The sequence below is a fragment of the Gymnoscopelus braueri genome, assembly GCF_963280865.1.
Source record: "Gymnoscopelus braueri genome assembly, chromosome: 10".
NCBI classification, from domain to species: domain Eukaryota; kingdom Metazoa; phylum Chordata; class Actinopteri; order Myctophiformes; family Myctophidae; genus Gymnoscopelus; species Gymnoscopelus braueri.
The window spans coordinates 13192514-13212539 of record NC_137611.1 but is presented as its reverse complement, the minus strand read 5'-3'; the positions used below and the strand labels follow the sequence as shown (position 1 = coordinate 13212539).

At 44.9% G+C, this 20026-nt stretch overlaps 1 protein-coding gene across 4 annotated transcripts in view; it reads right to left on the bottom strand.

Annotated features, from left to right (window-relative positions):
* Positions 1-20026, bottom strand: part of mtcl1 (microtubule crosslinking factor 1) — an 82555-nt gene that overhangs the window by 17189 nt on the left and 45340 nt on the right. For 2 of the 4 annotated variants that reach the window (XM_080440913.1, XM_080440916.1), the window contains exons 5-10: positions 18747-20026; positions 15331-15477; positions 10902-11003; positions 10164-10400; positions 7890-8057; positions 5934-6101 (exon numbers count right to left, since the gene is read on the bottom strand). The exon at positions 18747-20026 is cut by the window's right edge and continues 133 nt beyond it. In XM_080440913.1, the coding sequence (XP_080297039.1) occupies positions 5934-6101; positions 7890-8057; positions 10164-10400; positions 10902-11003; positions 15331-15477; positions 18747-20026 (2102 nt within the window). The remainder of the gene's footprint in view (positions 1-5933; positions 6102-7889; positions 8058-10163; positions 10401-10901; positions 11004-15330; positions 15478-18746) is intronic. The other 2 variants (XM_080440914.1, XM_080440915.1) reach the window with 2 other exon arrangements.

The window sequence follows — 20026 nt, the reverse complement described above, 5'->3', positions numbered from 1 at the left end:
AAATTGGGTCATTTTTACTCTTTCAGAGCTAAAGCCACAATCCGTAAGCCTTATATCCGTTTGACTCTCCTATTGCAACAATAACTGCAACAAAAATGACCCCTGCATGTATGGTGTCCAATCCGGTGCAATGTCCGCTTTGTTGACATTGTTAACAGATGGCGTATAGAGGACTGGTTAACAGCTTTTTTCGTTGGTGTGAACGGAACCACCTGTTACTCAACATTGCCAAAATGAAGGAGATGGTGGTGGATTTTAGGAAGAAGGGGGCTCCCCCCTTGTCTCCTCCTGTTCCCATCGAGGGTGAGGATGTGGAGGTGGTCCAGAGATACAAGTGTCTGGGCGTGCAATTGGACAATAAACTGGACTGGACTGGGAACACAGATGTCCTATACAAGAAGGGCCAGAGCCGGCTTTACTTCCTGAGGAGGCTCAGCTCCTTTGGTGTGTGTAGGACTCTGCTGAACACGTTCTACCAGTCAGTGGTGGCCAGCGCAGTGCTGTATGCGGTGGTATGTTGGGGGGGTAGTATCAAGGAATGCGACAGCAGGAGGCTGAATAGTCTCTCTCTCTCTCTCTCTCTCTCTCTCTCTCTCTCTCTCTCTCTCTCTCTCTCTCTCTCTCTCTCTCTCTCTCTCTCTCTCTCTCTCTCTCTCTCTCTCTCTCTCTCTCTCTCTCTCTCTCTCTCTCTCTGCGTGTCACTGCCCGCCCCTGCCGGTTCTCTGAAATTTTATTTTTAAATAGGCTCTGTCATGATTAATTGACCACATATATGAAGTCAAACAACTAAATTCTATCCGAACGATATCTTAAAAGTAAATTCCGTGCCTCAAAAAATAAGTTTTAAGAGAGAGGCGAAAACAGCGCACAAAAAACAATGGCTGCCGTTCCATTTTGGTCGGCTGCACTCGGATCCATTCGGGTTCACTCGAACTCGCCACCTGATTGGCCAACTTTCGCTGTCAATCACAGGACGATGAGCGAGGAGGGGCTTTACCAGGCTAAGGACGCTGATAGGCTCGTCCACTTGGTGGACGACGACAAAAAGCCAAACAAGCCTTCATGCCAGACTCCTTCCTGAAATCAAATGGAAATTAGATTTTCCGGAGGGAGGGGCTTTACCAGGCTAGGATGGTTGGTCACCCCAGCTTTAACTGAAGGCTTGTCTATCCTGTGTGGTGCAGTAGTCTCTCTGTCTATCAGTGTTGCAGGCCTCATAGACACGTGTGCGCCTTGTGTTGTGATGTCTCTGTGTACCGCATGTGTGTGGACTGTGGAGGGTTGTGTGTCTGTCTGAGGTGTGTCTACACGTCTGTCTGAGGAATTGTAAAACTGGTAGAGTCAATGATGTCACCACCGGCATATACACTACACAGTCCTGTATGTGTGGCTCACAGAAGAACTTCCGTAACGGGGACATCATAGGCCTATCCTTATAGTAGTCTGGATTGACGGCACAGTAGGACTGCAGTAATGCATTCACAAAAATATGAAACAACATTTTTGTATCTGCTCTGAGGAAGGCTGAGGCTGAAACGCGTAAGCATTCCCAAAAATGAAAATGTGTATCTGAGCCAGTCTTGCATCCTTTATTTTGGAGTTCTGCTTTTTCCATTTCGGTGGTATTTGATTCATATTAAACAACATTGTCAGGGAGGGAGTGTCTATCTTGGCCTACTGCCAGTGTGCAGTTTGGCGCTGATCGGTTAAGCAGTTTACGAGATTAGCCCTGGACACACAGGCAGACACACACAGGGGTGAAAACGTAATCTCTCACCCTGCCTTCGGCTGGCGGAGATAATTGCCAGTCCAGATTTGACAGTGTATATGTCACAGAGAGAAAGAAAGAGAGAGAGAGAGACAATCAATAGAAACATGAGTGGAGATTGTCGAACTCATGGGAGAGAGGCCATGAACTACAGTAGTGATTCAAAAATGATCAAAGAGGATAAGAAGAGCGAGGGAGAGACTCAACATTCAAAGACTTTCCTGCCTGTGGCAGAATGGAGCTTTTTAATCTGCAGACATGGCTTTGATCACACAACAACGTAGTGGCACAAAGTAGTGTTCAACAGCAGTCATAAACTCCAGGCTAGTGATAAATTATATTTACAGTGACCGTCAAACATCAGTTTACATAACTCTCATTCATGCTCGTATTAAGTTTTTTTTATATCCTTTTAAAGTGTTGTTTGATATCTTAATTATAACCTGAGGTGTGCTGCAAATGTGGTCACAGTATAGTTAGTTGGTGACAGAGTTTTAAGTGGAAGCCAGACTGTTAGTCATTATAAATTTAGACAGATATTTAGGGAAGCTTCACATACTGCCAGTGACCAATAAAGAACATGTTGAGGTCTCCTTTAAGAAGTGACCGACCAGATGCTTAAAATGAATGACTATTTTTATACTGAAGAGAGTTATATGAGGGGTTCTATTACAAAATCTATCTATGTAAACAACCGCTACGTGGCCGTGGTTTGTTTATGGTAATGTTGACATAGTGACGTGGCCGTGGATTGGTTATGGTAATGCTGACATAGTGACGGTTCACACCTACGTTGCACCGCCGATCCGACTGATATGCCCATATAAGATCTCTGTATATGTCAGTCCTTGTCCCTTTTATGCCTTTTATGCCATATATGGAGATTCCTGATGTCATCAGTAGCCTATATTTCAATATGGACATGCTGATATGCTCATACCGAATGTGGAGATCTCTGTAGCTGTCAGTCCATGTTCCTTTATGCCTATATATGGAGATTCCTGATGTCATCGTGTATGCCCATTTATGGGCATATACTGCAAAGCGGCCTGAACTCTAGATGTGAGGGCCTCATAGCGGCCTGGAACTCTAGATGTGAGGGCCGCATAGCGGCCTGAACTCTAGATGTGAGGGCTGCATAGTTTGGTCAATATTCGCACATTCTCAAGAGTTATATGAACACTCTGTATTTTAATGTGCAGGGTGAACCAACAAAGCTGAACTTGAACGATGCCCTCCGGCAGACTGTGTGGAACAGAACCATGGACCAACGGTGCCCTACTGTACGTGACTGTTAGCCAAAGAGGAGAGGATGGTGAAACGGAGGAGAAATACAGTCATCTCCCTGCCAAGTTTCTCTGCAATGAAGTGTCTGGAGGCAAAATACCAGACACTGCAGACAATAACACTAAAGGCTCCACGAAGGGCCCACATAATCCTCTGTAGCACGAATATATTATGCACAAGTTCGTTGCAATGCTTTATCGGTCGTTCCCTCAATAACCCAACGTTTAAGCACTTAAAATCGATACAATTACTTGACCCGAGTTCCTCAGGGCTCTATACTAGGCCCTACACTTCGCTCTACACTAAAATATCGTTTATCTAAATATCTTAAAATGCCCTGCAACACCCCAGAATAGGGATGCTAGGGTTCATGTGGTTAAGTACCCTTGAGCAAGGCACTTAACTCCCAATTGCACCAGTGGAGATGGTTAGTGGCCGCGTGGTGCGACACGTTTGTTTTTGTTAAGTGGAAAGTTACCTTTAAACTACAACTACGGTACTTACAACTATATACAGTATAACCTACAATACGTGAATCCTCTCTTTTATACTGCTATTGTGCATGTAAAATTAAACCTATTTTCTTATGGAAAACTACATTTGTTGTACTGGTAAATTTTTTTATGGGTCACAGCAGACAGTCATCTATTGTAAATAGTGCATTATCTTATCTGTAAATGGTTATTTAACCGTTAACAGTTTTTGATTAACGATCATGATATACAGTATATATTTTTTTAAATGAGCGTCCCTAAATGTTTCATTTATAATGTAAAAACAAGTGTGAATAATCTATCACAAACCCCACCAGGGGAAAACAGAACACAGGGGAGACAGAGCCTACTGGTGGTGCTGGGGTGGGAGGGGAGTCTTCAAGCCCGTCGGGCCCCAATGGGACCCGACACTGTGAGTTGATTAGGCCCGGGCTCAGGCCAAAGTTTGTATTAATAGATCAGGCTGGGGTCAGCCTCGGACTCATTGAACTTCTTTCCTTTCATTGACAATGAAAGGAGAGAAGTTCAATGAGTCCGAATTATGTTACGTACAGTAACTCTCATCTCGTCTCCGAAGCCTGATGAGTTGGGAGGGAGAATGTGCAGAGGGATTCGATTACTGTTCTTCCCAGCACTCTCAACGCCAAATAAACAGTGAACGAGGCCCATGCAATAAATGTACGCCTACTGTACAATGGATAATTATGTTTTTGGATATAACGTAAAACGTATAACGTGGATATAATACATATATCCACGTTATACGCTCACATCAAAGTAAGTAAGTAAGATCTACAAGAAGTCAACAATCCCATACTGTATGTGCAGACTCTTAAATGTCTTAAACGGTTATTCGTTTTTTAGATAGACTGCACATTTTAGACTCTTTTTTTTATGTTGTATATCAGCAAAATAATTCAGTGTTTTAAAGGGATAGTCCACCCCCAAAATGTCATTTTTTCTATCGATTACACACCCCGTGGAGACTTGAATTCATGGAGATCTTTTAGTTTTTGTCGCATTCCTAAGCCAATAATTTGATGACTGGTGGTGTCTCCGGTAGGAGACACTTTGAGTCTCCTACCGGAGACAATAGCATCTTTCCGCCGGTCATCAAATTATTGGCTTAGGAATGCGAAAAATAAAATAAAAATCAAGGCTTCATGGGGTGTGTAATCTATAGAAAATATGATTTTTTTTGGGGTGAACTATCCCTTTAACGGCACCTGTCTTTTTAAGCCTGTGATCATGCTGAAAGCCGAATAAACATAGACATAAGTAAATAAATCTTTATTTACTTATTTGCTTGCTCAAATAGTGCTTAAGTGGTTAACTCATACCAAGACACCACATTTATCTTTTGGGTCTCAGCTGAAAATGTTTGGGAACCAATGGATTAAAATGATTTGGTGTCAGGTCTTGGGTTAGGCTCGGGCTGAAAGACATCGCAGTATGTGACAGGCTGGCAAGAGGAGCAACAGTGGAATGAGGTGAGCTTAAATAAACCACTAAAACGGGTCTGCTGATTGACACGTCACACTTACATAACCAACACAGTGGTGAACGTGCGACGTGCGTGTGTGAACATCTCGGGTATATCTGCCTGAACTAGCTAACATAACAAGTTTGCGTAAGAAAAAACAGCAGGTGCGCTTCCTCTGGATGCCTTTTTTGTTCAGGCAGTGGATGCTCAGCTAATAATATAACTCGAATCAAATACCACCCAAGTGGAAAAAAGCGGCAATCCAAAATAAATGATGCAAGGCTGGCTCAGATACACATTCTCATTTATAACAAGTTCGTGCTCAGCGAACCGACCCCCGGGTTAAACGAAAGAATTTGCCCCGTCATTTCATGTCCCCCTCCTAGGCTCCTCCCACCTCGGCACTGCCGATCTTTCTGTACCCATGGTTTAAAGGTGATTCCTTTCCATGAAATTACAATTTACAGTACCCCAAATCGATGTATGTACCTACAGTAAGTCATCAATCAGAATAATCAAGGTATTTGTACCTATTCAAGAATGAAAGAAGAAAAAAGAAAAGAAAAATCTGCGATTTGTCTTCAATTAAAGGGGAATACCACTGATTTTCAACATTGGGGGTGTACTTTTGGCTCCGCCCCCTCAGCCAAAAGTACACCCTGCGTATGTCACTGATCACATGACCTCAATCAATTCTCCAGTTCTAGGCAACATAGAAGGGGGGGGGGGGGGCTTTTTTCTTATTTCCACACTGCTACAGCTCTAAGGTGTATTAAAGACATAGTTCAGCTGATGACTTGGCTTTACTGAAATCATGTTTGTTCACACAGTCCTCCCTACTCTGCCCTGTTGGTTTTTGCAGCGGACGTCGTCTATTCTATGCCATCTGCAGACACTGTACCTGGGCAACCTGGCACTTCATCTCTGCCCACTTGACCTCCCAGTCGGCCTTGTCGTTGGCATAGGACTGCTGCAGCTGGCACCGTCTCGTCTCCTCGTCCCTCAGCTCCACGCGGAACTCCTCCAGGAGGCCCCGGAGGGCCTGCAGCATGCGACGGTTCTCCCCGAGCTGCAGAGGAGAGAGGTCAGACCAGGCTATCAGGACCCACGTACAGCTTGATCGGCATGCAGCCATGCAGCCACGCACGCACGCGCACACGCGTGCATACACACACACACACACACACACACACACACACACACACACACACACACACACACACACACACACACACACGCACACGCGCGCACACACACACACACACACACACACACACACACACACACACACACACACACACACACATGCGCGCACACACACGCACACACACACACACACACACACTCCCGTTCTTGTTCTGTATGTGTGGAGAACTTTGAAAATGAGCTTGTTTCTTCAAACTCTTCAAGCAGACTTTAAGCATCGTCTGAAGTCAGTCTCCGTCTCCTTCTCGGATTTAAGAATGACCATCTGTGCTAGCTGTAGGACATACTGTATGCGAGTGCTTGCTAAGCAAATTACAAATTTCCCCCGTCTCAAGCGTATCGAGTTTGATATAGCCTCCTGGGCTAGCTTGTTGGAAATCGTCGGTGTCGGGCAGAAACCTCTTATCTCCATATTTTCACTTTTTGTGTTTTCTTTTTTGTGTGTTTTGTGTGAAAGTGAATGCCCTGCTTGATCATACTACAGCGTCACAGAATAGTATCAAAAGTAGCAGATCCACGAGCTCGAAACGTGGCACGAATCAACGCGTTTTGAGAGTGTAGATCTGCTACTTCTGATACTTTTGAATTTTGAATCCTGAAAAGTAACAGTTTTGGACATATGAGGTTTCTACCCGACAGAGACGAAATGATGATGAAAACTTTTTTCATCAGACCATCACACGGACTGAAAATACAGTCAAAATACTTTGTTAAAAAACATGACAAAGCAGAAGAGCACTTAGAGCTGCTAAATAATGCATTCAAGCCGGAATATTTCCACGCTTTCTTTTGTTTCCAACCGCTTCACACAGAGACTAAGTAGACCATGATGGCATAGAATTTGTTTGTGGATAAATTCAAACTGTGACATAATAATATTATCCCATACAAACACTGTCCTGAATAGCCACTGGGAGAACACTGGCTCCTTTGTCCTCTGTAGCTACAGTGTACAGTGATCCCCTGCTTTTTGTGTGAACAGCATAACATCAATGTGAATGTAAAGGAATCGCTGCCTTCATGGTGCTATCTAGGTCGTCATTCTGATTTGCATACTGTGCCAAACACAGCCCTAATGAAACGTTACTTTGTGCTCAATAACAATAAGCAACATGTAAATAATAAACAGATGCTTTTCAATTAATTCATGTGAAAACCTTAAATATTCAAATCCGAATGGCAGTGCCATTATTATTCAACACTGCTATGTTTCTGGGAACAAATACAGTGAGACCTCTAGTAAAACCGTTGCACCTTTACACTTCAAACTTTTTATAACGAGTGGCGGAACTCTAACGCAAAGCGTTTCGTCTTCTTTAGTTTTATGCCAGCTTTACGCCAAACAACTTTACAAGCAATTTGACTAGATCTGCTATTTTCAAAAACATCTTGAATTTATTTTTGGACCACCATTTTTTTTTTAATATTTTGAAACACGTTAACAACACAAGTCTTATATGGGGGTCCCTGGAACAAAATGTTTTCAGAAGGGGTTCCGCGACCGAAAACATATTAATTTGGGGGTCCTTGGCGTGAAAAAGTTTGAGAACCGCTGCACCAGAGGACTGTCCTTGAACAAGTCGTCCAGTAGTACTGCGGGTCATTGCTAATGTCCAGACCTCTGAGCAGGAAGTGAAGCGTAAAACGGTACCTGTCTCTGGTGCTGCAGTCGTTCAGGGGACGGCAGCAGGACCACCGGCACCGGCTCACAGATGTCCCCTGGGGTCTGCGGGGTGTACAGTCTGTCCTCTCGCTCCGGTTCCCCTTCCACCGGGTCCATCATTGACCCCAGCTCTGGAATACCCTCCAGCTTCTCCAACTGCAACGGAAAAAATACACGGCCTTGACATACATGACCACTTTGGTTTGTCTAGTTTATAGCTGCACAATGATTATGTTGGATTTATTTGAATTGAATGCATTTATTGTGTTCAATGAAAGGCACCCCGTCGTAGTACCTTCAACACAACAATAAGATTAAGTAAAGATAACAGTAAAAAACACCAGCAATGATCAATCAAATATTTAAAGCTACATTCCGAAGTTTTATGCCTGTTGTCTCCCCCTCTCAACACTGTCCAAACTGAATGCGACGCATCTAGTCCAATACAACTCAAAACGTTTTTGACATTGTTAACCAGTCGGTATCCTACCCGACACCAGTGTCTGCATGTCTCAATGGAAGAGTAGGGAGACCACCTCGCACCTCCAACCACTGCACTAGTTATATTGTATACTAGGTCGGTTTAAAAAAAAATATGGATTGCTGCTTTAATGGAGGCTTATGACAGGACAGGACAAATGACAATCATTAAACTAATTGAATAGATTCAAAGCATCTGTCACTCAACAGAGGGAGGAAGACAAATCCATGAACTGTACATCCGCATAATATGAAAAGCGCTCAGGATTAATGGACTCTCTGGCCAGAAACGCTTCAATGTATCAAACAAACAAAATAACAAACACACACACAGTCACTCAATCACCTAGGAAACCAATTAGCCAAACAATTAATGAGTCCTGTAATGCTACATATTTCTTCAAGGGGTTTGTGTGTGTGTGTGTGTGTGTGTGTGTGTGTGTGTGTGTGTGTGTGTGTGTGTGTGTGTGTGTGTGTGTGTGTGCGCACGCGTTCGTGCACAGCCTCTCCTTCTTGTTTGAAGTAGTGAAGAATCAGACATGCAGCATGTTTTCTCCTCATCATTTTGCTCCTAAAGACAGACTTGATTCTTTCCAGTGCATGAGCTGTGTCAGATGTTACTCTCTCTCTCTCTCTCTCTCTCTCTCTCTCTCTCTCTCTCTCTCTCTCTCTCTCTTTTTTTCCTGAGTATGTTTTTAATTGTTTATAATTGGGAGCGACGCGGTTTTGGAAATCCCAGCAGCGTGGCGTGGCGCTGGGTATTTACCTCGCGTTCGCACGTGCGTTGTTTTTCTCTGCTAACGGAGAGCTGAAATATTTTCAACTCGGCCGTTTGAAAGCCCTTTTGGTGAGCGCCTTGGCGTTTTCAGCCGGGGGATAAAAAATGCTTCAGTGAACACTGTGCCTTATATACATTTCAAGTACATGTACATAAAACATTATGCGATATCTGCACGGCTAGACTCCTGCAGCAGAGCCACGCGATAAAAACAATCATAAAACTGGCTCCTGAAAATAAAAATGTAATGTTGTATATGGCGTGATTCAATATGGAGCCTACTTTTCCCCCGAGGTCGGTTTTGAATGGTAGCTGTGTGCCGTTCATTCCTCCACTATAAAATCATAATCTGTTGTGACCTCGTCGTGAGTTGGGTAGTTCCGTTTCCGGCAGTGGTGTAAAGTGACTAAGTGAATTTACTCAAGTACTGTACTTAAGTAAAATTTTACGTATTTTTACTTTACTGGAGTATTTCCAATTTTCTATACTTTCACTTCTACTCCACTACATCTCAGGGGCAATTTACTCCACTACAATTATTTGAAAACTTTAGTTACTAGTTACTTTGTAGATTTTGATTATTATTACAAAACATACATTAACCGCTTCAGCCCTATTTACATTTTGGCCATTTGAAAATAGCCGATCTACGAGCTCACAATGCGTCGCATCGTACTTAAATGTACTTAACCCATTTTGGGCGGGAACCCCTATTTGTAATTATACCTTTCAGGACGGGAACCCCTTTTGGGGTTCTTGTTGCTATGTACAGTATATAGCAACATACATTTGTTGTAATTTTGGAATAAATATTTAAAGTTTTTCAGAAAACTTAGGTCAGGATTACTTAAGTAAAAAAAACTTTTTCCATCACTGGTTTCCGGTGACACCACACTAAACTTCGATGGATTGTTTGATCACATCGTGACCTGTGTGTGTGTGTGACTGTGTGTGTGTGTGTGTGTGTGTGTGTGTGTGTGTGTGTGTCTTCCTGTCCATCTCACCATCTCTGGGTGTGGTGACGGCGGCGTCTCGTCGGCGGTGTCGGCGTGGCGGCCCAGCCTCCAGTGCATGAGGATCCAGCGTAGCTTCATGTAGCAGACCACGGTGTTGTGCCGGAACAGACGCACCTCCTGCTGCAGCAGGGACCTCTCCTGGAGCCAGGGGGCCTCGGGGGGCCCCTGCAGGCCCTGCAGCTCCAGGGCCCCGCGCCGCGCCTCCAACCTCAGACGCTCGTCCTCCTTGAATGGTGAGCATGGTTATTATCAGTCAGTGGTGGAAAGCGACTAAGTACATTTACTTAAGTACTGTACTTAAGTACAGGTTTGAGGTACTTTACTGGAGTATTATCCAATTATTATCCAAAAGCCTCATTTTTGTTTTTATTTCAGTTAACTAAAATGTTGTTTTTTTCTCCCCACGTCTAGTTTTCGTTACTTTCGTTAATCATCAATCATTTTAATCACTTTAACCATATTTTATACTTTGGCTATTCAAAAATAGCAGATATACAAGGCCATAGCGGTTGTACTGTAGATCTGCTATTTTTTTTTAATCGTGAAAATGTGTGCAAATCTTTCAATATACTGTATATATATTTTAAAGACAACATTTTTTACTCAAATCTTTGCTTCTGGAGGTTCCTGGCACAAAAATATGTTTTGAGACAAGGGGTCTGCAGCACAAAAAAAACATAATTTTGGGGGTCCTTGACATGAAAAGGAACCAGCGCTTTACTGTACCTGGGATAAAGAACCAATAGCCTCCCTCTCCTCCTGAGCCAATCGTAGCCTCCGCTCGTGATCCAGACGGAACTGGATCTCAGAACCAGACGTGTCCCGGAGCTGAACCCACAACCACAAGACAGCATAGCACACAGTTACTCACATTAACATGATTTTTTTTTAGTTCTTTTTTGCAAAAGTCGACTTAAAACCCATTAAGACCTGAGGCCGATTCTACAAAATATCTTCTAAATCCTAACAGTTTTCTGGAAAAACGTATGTTTCTATGTCAGTGGTCTCAAACTTTTTCATGTCAAGGACCCACCAAAATGTATATGTATTTGGCCTCCGACCCCCATCTCAAAATATTTCGTTCCAGGGACCCCCAGAAGCAAAAATGTTTTGCACAAATGTTTGCACACATCTTTACAGTTTTGCACTATGAGCGACATGAGCTTGTATATCTGCTATTTTTCAATAGCCAAAGTATAAAATATGCTTTTTAGCTTAAATCTAAAATGAGATGCTTTCCGGGTCTTAATGGGTTAAATCAGCCATGATGTGTTGTTGAATAATGTAACAGTCAAAAGTGAAACACATGTGCCAGCACTTTTATTGTCTCCCGTGCAAGTCTGTCGCAGCGCCAGACTTTCAGAGTGAAACTTGAAAACCGACATCACTTGCAAGATCTGGTCTTCCTCACGAGAACAGATTCATTAGAGGACACACAAAGGACTTTAAACGCACCCCGGTTCCGTCAGACTAATTAGTTTGATATTCAAGCTACATCAAAGCTTTCCGATTCAACCAAACACTATATAATTCATGCCGCACTGGCAGTCATTTTCTCCGTAATACCAATAGATGGAGGGTTAATACCTCATAAAATAGTTAAGCTGAGCTGAGCAGGCTTATAACCCCAAGGTGCCATTATAAATGGGATGGTAAATGTACTGAACTAAGGCTGAGCGAATTAATGACAGAGCATCATATGGGTTAGCAGTTTTATTTGCTGAATGTCGAGAAAGAAACAGCGACACAGGCGGACTGTGCAATTTTCTACTTGACCTCTTTTTCAACACTTGCAAAAAAAAATTTAGAAGGGGGAAATGGTATATTAATGCCTATGGTGCTTTGAAACTAGAAAAGAGGGTGAGGGTCTTTTAAGTGTACTGAGATCTGTAAGTCAGGACACGATACCCAAAATACCTCGCCTCTCTCATTTACAATTCATAACTACAGCCTGAAAATAGCTAGAGTTGATAAGATTTTTTTGAATTTGTTGTTGTTTCTCTTTTGATTTGATATATGCTTCCAACTCTGGCACTATACTGTACAGTATGGACTTACAGAAAACAGACCAAACTGCTCAACATGCACAGTCTGCCCCAGGTTCACCTCTCTCTCATCCCAATGTCAACCACTAGTCACATATAGGACTACAGCACAATATACAGTATAACTCTAATCCTGCTAGTCACATAGACCTACAGCAGAAGTAGAGTATAGCTCTAATCCTGCTAGTCACATAGGCCTACAGCACAGTATAGCTATAATCCTGATAGTCACATAGACCTACAGCAGAGTATCGCTCTAATCCTGCTAGTCACATAGGCCTACAGCACAGTATAGCTCTAATCCTGCTAGTCACATAGACCTACAGCACAGTATAGCTCCAATCCTGCTAGTCACATAGGCCTACAGCACAGTATAGCTCTAATCCTGCTAGTCACATAGGCCTACAGCACAGTATAGCTCTAATCCTGCTAGTCTCATAGGCCTACAGCAGTGGTGTGTTCTACCGTGTTACGCAATATACATAGTATACCGTCCCAGACAATTTGAAAAACATCATATACCGTCTACTAACCATTTCATTCGGCGTATATGTGTGCATGTCGTGCGTGTGCAGGGAATAAGTATTTACACCACTGGCCTACAGCACAGTATACTGTATAGTAGCTCTAATCCTCCTATAGGCACACAGCATAGCCCTAATCCTTTCCCATTCATTCACTTGTACCTCACAGACTATACATCCTCTTATAGCATGAGGGGAGGTGGTGGGGAGTTCTGGATCTCACATCCACTCCTGCCAGGACACTGTATTATATAACGGTGTACGGTGCAATTTCTCTATGAAAGCGAGTATGATGCAGCGAGCAACCATAGCCTGCAGCGTGCTCTGTGACGAAGCTCTTTTATTGACCAGCACAGTCGATTGATTGATCGCGATGGATCCAATACAATGCTGGCAATAAAATGCTGACACCAGTCATGGCTCATCACTTGCCCCTGAGCACATTTTACAAAATGAAATGGACATTCTAAAGATGAAACGGAGAGAAAAGTGTCAGTGACATCAAAACGTCAGTGATTCAAAATGTAGTAACGGCTAATATTTTTACTTGCAGCGCTTTAATATTTTTCACTCATAATTTTGGCACAACATTATTTATGCTGAATATTCATTTTGTCAAAACAAGTAAGCTAAAATTCCTGAGCAAAGCCATAATAAATTAAATCAGTGAACACATTTTCATATAAAAGGGTATTTTACAGTAGCTAATAGCCATTTCATGGGGCTATGTTGATTAAGGTGATTCCAGACGATTTGCTGAGTCAAATCACACCACAGTGGGGCATGTGGCAGTGAGCTGATTAACCCATGAAGACCGGGAACGCATCTGTGTCATTTTTAGATTTCTTTGCTTCTGGGCGTCCCTGGAACAAAATATTTTACAAATGTTTTACACATTTTCACGATTTTTCAAAACATTGTACAAAAATGTATCTACAAGCTTATGATCTTGCATATCTGCTATTTAAAGCCAAATAAATCTAAAAATTACACAGATGCGTTCCCGGTCTTAATGGGTTAATGTGCAGCATGCACTGTGCAGACACACTTAATAGACCATGTGCACACATAAGCACAAATATTCATGTCAATACAGCAATAGCTGTGTCATTTGGTTTAGAGGACGACTTCCTGGATGTTAACCAACTGTCTCTGTCTTCACAGTGTATACGCAAAATCTTTGCTCTGGCATAATACTGTAGGTAAACATGTATAGAAATAACTCTATTCGCTATTCCCATTTTAGAACTAGTAAACAGATACTTGCAAGTTTGAACACTCAAGTTAACAGCCTACTGCTAACACCCAACAACACAAAATGTCCAGTGGGGAATGGCACAAATAATAATAATAATAATAATATTAATAAAATACAAATAAAACGATAACAAAATGCTAAATCAAATCAAAGGACTTGAAAGTAAACACCAGTGGCTGAGGGAAGTGAAGATTTAGTGAGAAAACAAAATGAAGTGTGGATGAAGTGAGAACTTCTTCAGTGGTTCTCAAAGTGGGGTCCGGGGACCCACAGGGGTCCTTGGGGGAGGGGTTCCAGGGGGTCCCCAGCTAAAGTAGTTAATACAGTATCACAGTCATTTTAACCACTTTGTCCATTTATATGTTGGCTATTTGAAAATAGCAGATCTACAGGCTCACAGCGCGTCACTTCGTGCCGCGCTGAGAGCTTGTACATCTGCTATTTTAGAATCTAAGAAAATATATACGTCTAAAATGTTTGGAAGATTTTGAATCATCTTAAAAAGATTTAACATAACATTTCTCTTCTGGGGGCCCCTGGCAAAATACCTTTTCAGATGGGGGTCCGTGGCCAAATACATATCAATTTTGGGGGTCCTTGACATGAAAAAGTTTGAGAACCACTGATCTAAGTGACCGTGGCTGGAGTGTCACTAGACCTGAGGCCTTCTTTATCTTTATCATCCTTTATCATCCTTCATGACCTAAAGTTTTTTAGATCTGGTCCATAGCGTTAGAAGGAGTTCTCCTTCTAACGCTAACGAGTGTTCCCACTAAGGAAAGTAGGCTTTCAACATCTTAAAACAGTCTTCGTTTTGGTGAGTAGCGAAAGTGAATATTATTATTTTTACAAAAGACGAGGCTGCGGCCGCTGCGCTACTGGGGGTGTTCGGGCAATGGCTCGAAAGTACCATAGCGTTAAGGAGAACTATTCTAACGCTATGGACCAGAGCTAATCCTAAACTATGTCCCCTTGCCCTCCTGAATCCACACAGGCAGATTACCAACACTCTGCAGTGCATCGATGATGACTGACCATTACATAAGTCTCGTTTAATTTCCCATCGTGTTGAGTAATCTGACAATTTTGTTTGATCATGAACAAATAAATAAAACTTATATAACACTTCAGGAGGCAATGCTGGGAATGGGATTATTAAGTATTTTGTATGGCAATAAATCAACTCTTTTACATAACAGGCTTTGTGTGTGGGGCTGGCAGAGCCAGTGTCAGCTCTGTCCCACAGGGGAGGAGGAGGAGGGGGAGGAAGGGGGGAGGGGGGAGGGGGAGGGAGGGAGGGAGGGGGGAGGGAGGGAGGAGAAACTGACCTCTGCTCTTAAAGCCATGGGCCTGTGGTACCTAGTGAGTCCCGGGGCTCCCCTGCTCTGGGCCTGACCCCCGCCTTGGCTGTGAGTCGGGGGCTCCACACATCGCTCCTGTCCTAGACGCCACTCCAGCTCATCCCTCTGACTGGACTGTGAGTGTGAGGTAGGTGGGGTGGGTGGGTGGGGTTGGGTGCGGTTGAGGTGGTATCGGGGGGGGGGGGGGGGTCAGGGGTTAGAGGGTGGGGGTGGGGCGGGGTCAGAAGGGTTGATGGGGAGGGGGGACGGTGTATGAGTTACAAAGTGGTGGGTGGATGATGGTGTCAGGGAGGCGGGGAGAGCATGAAGCGGATCGTTGACATGAACACACATAAGACAAACAAACTAGAGGGAGGGTCCGGGGGTGGGGGTAGTAGGGGTAGTAGGGGTAGGGGGATCGGGGTTATGAGCAAAGAAGGCAAACGAAAAACTAAAAATAAATATGGGTAAAAAATTATATGCAAGAATATGCAAGCAGAGATGGGAGAAGAAGTAAGAAAATAAAAAAAATTAACCAACAAAGACGACAGCGTGGAGAGTGAGAGAGAGAGACAAAACTAGCTAGAATATGAAGAAGAGTGCAAAGAGGAAGACCAACTTAAAGACGACGGCGTATGAGAGAGATGAGAAGAGGACGAGGATGAGGATGAACAAAATCATGGGCTGAAACATCTGGAGGGAGGAACACAGCGAGGGAACAAAGGAGAGGGAGTCGAAGGGGAAGGGGAGGAAAAGAATGCAAAACACTGGTTATGAAGCGCATGCAATGAGGGATACATGACTTCCAAACCAACAGCTGAGAGAGACGACCACGGCAGACTGCAGAGAGCGGCAGCTAGCTAGCTAGCTAGCTACAGTAGCACGCTGACAAAGGTTCGTTTTAATAGCATGCCTGTGCACAGCCGTGCGTGCACTAGAAAGGTTGAAGCGTGAGCTCGGATCTTAAACCCTATGTGAAAATGACACACACATTTGTGTTATTCAAAACAATATAGTACTTTTAATACGCTGTGGACAGGTTTGAGGTTTCACTCGTGAAACTCGACATTATTCTGCAGCAATTTGTCTGAGCCAAATGACTATAAGCACACCAAGGCCGCATAAGTGCTAAGCTGTTTGTAAGACGGAGGTTAGCTTAAAAAGTTTGTCCCTTCCACCCAACTCCACCCCGGGCAAAGATCAGGGAGTCTCGTTGGTGTAAAAAAAAAATAATAATAATAGAATACGAAAAAAAAAAAAAAAAAGTGATTGGATAGAATGAACATGGAAGCAGAACATGGAAGCAACTTCAATCTACAGTAAAAGTAAGCCCTTAAATTAACAACATGAAAAGCTGGGTTGCTGTCTTTCTTCCATCCAACAGTTTGGTTCTTTAACCCATTAAGACCGGGGACGCATCTGTGTCATTTTAAGATTTCTTTGGCTCAAAAATTGCAGATATACAAGCTCGTAGCACGGCACCGAGTGCCGCGCTTCGAGCTTGTAGATCTGCAATTTTTTACATTTCTTTTAAAGTTTTTTTTAATCGGCCTCAGGTCTCAATGGGTTAAGAAAACACAAAAACAAAAATGACACCAAAGACATGTTCAGCCCAATCATGCGGAAAACGAGATCATGAACTTGTAACCGGTATGTTGACAAGCCGACTCACACTGTACAACAAAGCAGAGGATTGAGTCTAAGCAGAGACTCACACTGCACAAAGCATAAGGTTGAGTCTAAGCAGAGAATCAATTTGTACAAAGTATAAGGTTGAGTCTAAGCAGAGACTCACACTGCACAAAGCAGCAGGTTGAGTCTAAGCAGCAGAGTTAGAAGACAGAATGCTGGAAGAAGGACTGGTTCATTCACTGGTTTACAGTTTGTCTTCTGAACTGAGCAGAGGTTATTTTGGACAGCAGCAGCACACACATCTTCGTGGATTGTCTCCGTGGCAACGCCATCGAGTAACCAATTCTTTTTTTCTCCCACACACATGCTGATGTGTTGGACAAACATAGCAGCACCATTTGTCATGTCGTTATGAGGCATCAGGGCGTAGCAGGGTCATATGGAGATATATTGATGTTATTTATAGCATGCATGCCACTGACCAACGCTGTAGTAAACAAATAAGCTTTTAGTCAAACCAAATGGAAGAATCTGCCTTAATAATCCCTTGTGCACTCCCTTAACTCCTTCCCAGCGCCCTCCCAAGCACTTCCCCTATAGAGCCATGGCTGACTCGAAGCAGGGCGAGTTACAGATGCTATGCAAAGGGGTGAAGGAGGCAGGCAGCGCTGCTGGCTATGTAGGTGTGTGCATGGGGATGCGGATGTGGACGCGAGTGCAGCGGCAAGCCATGGCGGTGGTGGTGGTGGTGGTGGTGTTGGTGGTGAATCAGGGAGGGGGCGGTGGGGGTTGCCAGGGTGGCTGAGCTGGGTGGCTCGTGGTGGGTGCTGCTGTATCACCCTGGATCGGTAATGGAGGTCTGGTGGCCCACAAGAGGCTCTTGCCGTCTTTTTGCTCGTTTGGCTATTATCAGTACACATTGTTTGAGCTTATGTGTTTGTTCAGATAAGGTAAGGTCTCTGGGTTGATTTAGCCATTAATTAACTTGTTTCACAGTGCGCGCTATAGCAGCTTAAATGTCTTCTTTCTTCAGGATCAAAGCTGTGACCTTTACATTTATGGGGGGCTGTATCTCTGACCACTAAAGCCCCCCTGAGTTTTCTCAGCTCCCAATGTTCAGTGCTGCCACTGCCTTTAATTATAGCTCCATTATTTGCATGCCTTAATTGCTGCATTAGCGTTAACATGAACATTTAATATCCCTAAAATGATCTATTAATGACTGCTCCCTTGGCTGTGTTCAAATAAACAGGGCTTTAGCAACCACCCGCTGGTTTTCGAAGGCTCTATAAATCTGGGCTTTGAATCAATGTGACTTTGTAAGAGCAACCAGTTCTAGCTCAAAGTTGCTTTTATGTCATGAAAACCGCCTTGGCTTGGTGTTTTCATGACCTCAACCTTTCTCTAGCGTCATTCTCCTTTCTAGGTTGTGATACTAGACAGCCAGGGGGGGGTGCTTTGTTGAAGGTGGTGAACGCTGATCAATATTACAATGCATGCCTTTAAAAGAAACCCCTTTTTGCTCCTGCCATGAGAAAAGCTAGGGTATTGACTTTTTCATCCTGGCTAACTGCCATACTGCCGTACTCCTCCCTTATTGATACGCAATTACGCATTTATATTTGAATATATATATATATATATTTTGCAAAATAAATAAGCAGAGAGCCGCCAGAGAAAGGCAACGTCCAAACGTAGCAGGTAGTGTCAACATACACAGGGGAACAGTGGCCTGGACGAAAGGTCACAGGTGGGCTGTTTGTGGCGCTTACCTGGAAGTCCGTCACCAGGTCCCTTCCCAGGGTGCCTATGGGTGAGTCGCGGGACATGGAGGTGACCGTGGACAAGAAGCTGCTAGATTCAGTAAGGTTGGGCATGGGCGACAGGTCCTCCACCCTGTCCCTCATCCCATCACCCAGGTGATCCACCTTCTCCATGAAGATGTGCAGCTCGGTGCGGAAGGCCTTCATGCGCATGTTGATGGTGTCCAGGACCTGGGGGTCCCCCTTGGAGCTCGACCCGGAGCCTGCCTCCAGGACGTCCTCGGTGGTCACCAGCAGCCTGCCCTCGAAGATCAGACTGTCGGTGTCCGTGATCAGACGGTCCACCGTCTTCCCCAGCCTCTCCGCTTCCCTTTTCACGTTGGTGAGCGACTCGCGGTCCTCCCTCCTGCGATTCGCCAAGTCGCCGGTGTTGAGCTCGCTGCCCTCGGAGGGCTTGATGCTGCTGCCGAACCCTGAGGTGGTGGCCGTCCTCTCAAACAGGTCCTCCGAATCGCTCTCGCCCCCGATGGGTCCCTCCCGCTTGGGTTGGAGCAGGAGGAGTCGCCCCGCTTCCTCCTCTTCTGCCGCCTCCCCTCGGCGGCCTGCGTCGCTCTCCGCGTCGCTGTCGCGGGGGCTACCCGTGCGGAGGCCCAGGTGGGCGGCCAGGTCGCACCGCTGGACGTTGGACAGCAGGACACGGTTCTCGTACTGCAGCTTCATCACCTTGCCACTGAGCTCATTGATCTGCATCCTGGCGGATTTCAGCTCCTCCATCATCAAGCTGCCGGCGCCCGACCCGTTGCCGTTCCCCCCGTTACCGGGCTTATACAGGACGCCTTCCCCGCCCCCTTCCTCGCCGGCTGACCCGGAAGCCCCGCCGCTGGAGCTGCTCGGGCCGAACTTGAATCGGTTGAGCTCGGAGGTCAGCTGCTTGTTGTGGTCCTCGATCTCCGAGATGGAGCGCCGCAGGAGCTCGGCCTCCTCCTCCACGAACTGGAGGTGTCGCCGCAGCTCGCCGGCGGACTCCAGCGCGTCGCCGCCGTAGGGCGACGAGGGCATGCTGGAGAAGGGCTCGCGCCCGAAGCAGTCCCTCTCGTACTGGCAGCGGATGTCCTCGTTCTCCGCCCGCAGGCTGCGGTTCTCCACCTCCAGCTCCACGATCTTCCTGCCCAGGATGTTGGCCTCCTCCTCCACCAGTTTGAGGCGCAGCCGTAGCTCGGCCTCCCGCGTGCTGTGCGGGCCGCCACCCACGCACTCGGCCAGGGACAGCGGGCTGTCCACGTCACCGT